Source organism: Tachysurus vachellii, chromosome 26 (assembly GCF_030014155.1).
Source record: "Tachysurus vachellii isolate PV-2020 chromosome 26, HZAU_Pvac_v1, whole genome shotgun sequence".
Lineage (NCBI taxonomy): Eukaryota > Metazoa > Chordata > Actinopteri > Siluriformes > Bagridae > Tachysurus > Tachysurus vachellii.
The window spans coordinates 2715038-2720738 of NC_083485.1; the positions used below are offsets into that span (position 1 = coordinate 2715038).

General features: G+C 34.6%; 1 protein-coding gene across 1 annotated transcript; it reads left to right on the plus strand.

The window, feature by feature from the left end:
- The first annotated feature begins 2901 nt into the window (after positions 1 to 2901).
- On the plus strand, positions 2902 to 4757 carry LOC132841225 (butyrophilin subfamily 2 member A2-like). Its single transcript, XM_060863504.1, has 4 exons — positions 2902 to 2909; positions 3551 to 3573; positions 3936 to 3996; positions 4400 to 4757. The coding sequence occupies exons 3-4, from the start codon at positions 3972 to 3974 to the stop codon at positions 4732 to 4734; spliced, it is 360 nt and encodes a 119-aa protein (XP_060719487.1). The 5' UTR covers positions 2902 to 2909; positions 3551 to 3573; positions 3936 to 3971; the 3' UTR covers positions 4735 to 4757.
- Positions 4758 to 5701: the final 944 nt, after the last annotated feature.

The window sequence follows — 5701 nt, forward strand, 5'->3', positions numbered from 1 at the left end:
TAAGTTGATTTATTCCACTTTGAAACTGGACAATAGTTGACAGCGTCAATATGCCATTTACAGCAAACAAACTCTTAAATGAACTTAATAATTGTAATGAAGAGTCAGGGGCAGGTGGATTTAAATCTATGTGCAAACAAATTCACATCACAAATCCAACAACAATAATTCAGACATTAATACAATAATACAAATTTGTTTTTTCCTCCAGCCTGTAATACCAATTTAGACCCCAGTTCCGTAGCACTCATAGCCCTTGTTTATTTAAATCCTATCTATTCTAATTCCTAAACTAGTCCAGTTTACAAGCACTTCTTTTGACCTCGTTCTCCTTCCTTTATCACATAACTTGTACATTCACATTTAATATTTATGTCACAGTAACAAATCCAACACCCTTTACATCATTATTTTTAAAGACATGCAGAGATCAGAAAATAGGATTTTCCAATAAATCACAAGATATTTCTCTTCCTTAAGGGGAACTAGCGGTATATTAGCACAATGCTACATGATACAGATTTACTGTGTGTGATGACTGATTGTTGTCTAGTTTTCCTCTTTTTTATTAAGACACACATCAGCTGTGTTTTAACCAAAGTAACAGTTACTTTCCACATTTCCACATTTTCACATGGAACAATTCACATTTGTAATCATGCATAAAATCTTCACACTGTTTTATTTACTTTCACAGGCTATAAGGAGACGTGAGTATAAACCCCTTTTCTGTGCTAGTGATGTCTTGATGCTGCATGAATAATATATTTATTGTTCAGATGAAATAGATTAGACTGTGCTGTGTGTTCAGAGTGCAATAGCACATAGATATCTGAGCATCATGAGCATAGTGTAGTGAACACAACAGACTGTGATCTCTAACAGAACATTCATCATGCTGGTCTCTAGTTTGTCATTTAGTGTTGTACAGACACAGAAATCTGACCTACACACTGATACTGAGAGAGAAAAAGCTGAAGGTTTTATAACAAACAGTCATTAGTGAACACAATCTGATCTACTGAAGCTAATAATCAGAGACTGACTCATTATCAGTTTAAACTGAAACAATCAGAGACATTTTTACATCAGAGAGGAAATTAAATTACATATCAAACACATCCAGTAGAAACTGGTGATTATAGCAATAAGAACCAAATCCACACAAACCCCAGGTAATATTGGTCTGTTAGTTTGTTCTGTAGATTAATGAGCAAAGAAACTCCAATATTTTCTACACAATGAATAAACACCATGTATAACGATTAAACATAAACCTCAGTGAAAGTCTGTAGAGATCTGAGACACATAACAAAAATCCACCAGCATGACCTCAGAGTCTTTATCCAATAGACAGATAAACACACAGATAAAGTTCAAGAGCAAAGGAGCAGATTCCAGTTTGTTAAAAAGTAGATGATGGACAGATGAGACAAAGACTAAGCTGTAGCAGAGTGATGAAAAGAGGAAAGTGTGAAGTGAAAAGAAAACTGTTCATGATCCAAATCAAAGCAGCACTTCTGTGAAACATGGAGACATGGACATTTATGGAAGACAGTAGAACTTGTCTTTATTTTTCCCTGATACAGATAGAAATGGGGTTAAAATATGGTGATGTTCAGCATTTTCACTTCATATGGAGTGTTTTATTCAGCAGCTGATCACAGATCTGTGTTACTGCACTGAGTAAAAACACCTCATGAAGTCTTTCATTATTTAATATAAACTATTTATAATGATTCACTATCTGTTGTTCTATTTTATTAAAATAGTTAAAATTGTAGCTGAACATCTTTGAAAGCACAGAGTGAAGATTGTTTATCAGCTGTTCTGACTGTAAATCATAAGTTTTTCTCATTGTATTTTATCTAACATTACATTTCTCTCTGTTGTTTTACATGATACTTCTCACAGTGGTGGTAAGTAAATAACTCGACTTCACACTAATAGTAAAAGCTGATATTTTATAAACTTCTCACATATATTACATTTCAAACAGGAATCAAACAGAAACATAAAGATCATTTACAGACCATGTTTATATGAAGGAGACAGTTTATGAGGAATACACCTCCTAATGTTTAGGTCAGATCAGAAGTCTACATCCGCTCTTGAGCCAGAGTTTGCAGAGAGACAACAGAAATAATCACACGGACAGAATAATAGTTAAGAATGTGAATTCTCCTTTTATCTATAAGTTGATTTATTCCACTTGGAAATTGGACAATAGTTGGCAGTGTCAATATGCCATTTACAGCAAACAAACTCTTAAATGATCTTATTAATTGTAATGAAGAGTCAGGGGCAGGTGGATATAAATCCATGTGCAAACAAATTCACATCACAAATCCAACAACAATAATTCAGACATTAATGCAATCATACAAATTAGTTTTTTCCTCCGGCCTGTAATACCAATTTAGACCCCAGTTCCGTAGCACTCATAGCCCTTGTTTATTTAAATCCTATCTATTCTAATTCCTAAACTAGTCCAGTTTACAAACACTTCTTTTGACCTCGTTCTCCTTCCTTTATCACATAACTTGTACATTCACATAACTTGTACATTCACAATACTTATGTCACAGTAACAAATCCAATTCCCTTTACATTATTATTTTTAAAGACATGCAGAGATCAGAAAATAGGATTTTCCAATAAATCACAAGATATTTCTCTTCCTTAAGGGGAACTAGCGGTATATTAGCACAATGCTACATGATACAGATTTACTGTGTGTGATGACTGATTGTTGTCTAGTTTTCCTCTTTTTTATTAAGACACACATCAGCTGTGTTTTAACCAGAGTAACAGTTACTTTCCACATTTTCACATGGAACAATTCACATTTGTAATCATGCATAAAATCTTCACACTGTTTTATTTACTTTCACAGGGTTTTGGGTTTGGTGAGTATAAACCCCTTTTCTGTGCTAGTGATGTCTTGATGCTGCATGAATAATATATTTATTGTTCAGATGAAATAGATTAGACTGTGCTGTGTGTTCAGAGTGCAATAGCACATAGATATCTGAGCATCATGAGCATAGTGTAGTGAACACAACAGACTGTGATCTCTAACAGAACATTCATCATGCTGGTGTCTAGTTTGTCATTTAGTGTTGTACAGACACACAAATCTGACCTACACACTGATACTGAGAGAGAAAAAGCTGAAGGTTTTTGTTTGAATGTGATTAGATAACAATAACTCTCTATTAAAGTTACTGATCCTGGCTAACATTACTGTAGTGAACAGAACTACAGAGAGATGTGAGTTAGAGAGTCACACTTGATAATGCTGCATGAAAGAGATTCGAACAGAATGGAAGTAAGTCATCTGGGGAATTTGTTTCTTACTGCATTAATACTGAAAGATCCTGAAGAGTAGAAAGAGAAGAGAAACAATACAGTACAGGATCAAAACACACATTTTAGGAATGTTTACAGCTAATACTACAGGATAAAATACAGAAATACTGAAAATTACAATGCATTTTTAATAAACTCAACAAACTTATTGTGCTTTTTTTCCCACATTCTCCTTTAGTTAAAGATGTCTGGGTTGAACAGGTGAGTAAACTGGCATAAGAACATGACTTCATTGTGATATTGTGTGACATCACCACAGCAGAAATGAGACCAAACATCTTGATTCTCGTGGAGATGATTTTTTCTCTTTCCTGTAAGGTTCAGTTTAGTGTTTAATGATTGTGTTCTTCAGCTGGCTGCATTCAAACTCAGTGTGTTACTGAATACAATATCAGTTTAAATCAACCTCAATCAGCTCAGTGTGTACTGTTAGTAATATTACACACACACACACACACACACACACACACACACACAAACACTTTGTGTTTATTTAACACTTTATTTACATACATTATTGAGTCATGTATAAAACCTTCACACTGTTTTATTCACTTCTTCAGAGAGACAGAAAATGGACAGAAGATGAGAGAAAGAAAATGGAGAAATCTGTTCTACTGACTGGTGAGTATGGAAGGAGGTACAAAAGTAAACACACATGTTCATCTTTACAGCCTGAAGTGTTTAATAACAAGATCTTCAGTAAGCCTGTATTCTGAAATTCTTAAGATTCTCACATTCTCCATTCAAGATATTATTTACATTATTTACAATTTTTTTATTATTATGGAGTAAGTTTATTTTATGGACCGGTAAAATCTCAGATATAAACTAAAGTTAGGTGTATATAATGTTATAATGACTAACAGTTTAAAATACATCATTAATAATTAAAATACAAGAAAAGAATTTATCAATATAATTTGAAATTATATTGTAATTATAACAATAATGTAATTGTGTGTGTGTGTGTGTGTGTGTGTGTGTGTGTGTGTTTGTGTGTGTGTGTGTGTGTTTTCCCACACAGATGAGTTTAAACTCATTGGTCCCAGTAATAGAGAGCGGTATAATCGCTCTGCTGTCACTCTCTCATGTCATCTGTCTCCTGAAATCAGTGCTGTTGACTTGGAGATCCGGTGGTTTAAGGAGACAGACTGTGTTTGTGTTCATAAGAACAGTAAGGTGACAGAGGGGAGAGGTTATGAGGGCAGAGTGAGTCTGTTCACTCAGGAGCTGGAGAGAGGAAACGTCTCCTTACAGCTGAGAAACTGTACAGAGTCAGATGATGGATATTACCTCTGTCAGGTCACTGATGGAGACAGAACAGAAGAGATTACAGTATTTATGAGTAAGTGTTCCTGATCTCCACACTGTATAAACTCCACATCATCATCTGTGCTTCTCACCTCAGTACATAAACACACTCAGTATTCAGTGTGAGATTCAGTATACAGGCTGCTAATGTGGAGTGGAGATCATTTGAGGTGAATTAACAGTAACTCTATTTTTCACTCTTCTACACACCTGCACAAGGGCTTAAAAGCAGTAGCTTGTACAAATATGAAGTAACTAGGGATTTATTTATCTAACTTTATTTATCTATTAATCAGAGATTTACTGAATATCAGTTTAAACTAAGACAATCAAAGACATTTTTTACATCAGAGAGGAAATTAAATTACTCACTAAATGTGACATTTAAATTATTACAGTTTCTGTATATCCAGTAGATCAGACTACATCACTGTCAAATACAGCACTGAGAACCAAACTACACACATTTAGGTTAAAGGTAGAGGAATAAAACACAGTCTGGCTGATGATTAAGACTTTTGGTGTAAGTATATCTGTTTAGTGGCTAATGTGAGATTTATAACAGTCCAGAGAACACAGATTAGCTCGTCATGAGGTCAGCTTAGCTCCTGCAAACATGCTGTGTATGTATTTCTCTACTTCTGTAAGTCTGTAAATTCAGAGTGGAGACTAATATCAGGAGTTACAGGTTGTAGTGTTGGACTTTTCCAACATGATTTGTTTTAAAACTAGCACAGTAAGGTACAGACCTGGAGATCACAAACTGTATTGTCCTTGTAACTGTGTTAATAACATGAAATGAGAAACTGAACGACTCCCACTACAATGTAGACTCTCATCTTTCATTAGTCGTGTTTACACACAAAGATTTTTAGCAGTATGAATGAATTCAGCCACACTGCAGATTCCTAATGAACTGTTTCTGTGTGTCTTAAAATGGACTCTTTCCATTTATATACATGTTACATGTGATCTGATCCAAATCTATCTTGGTGCTCAGAGCTCTAGGTTAGTG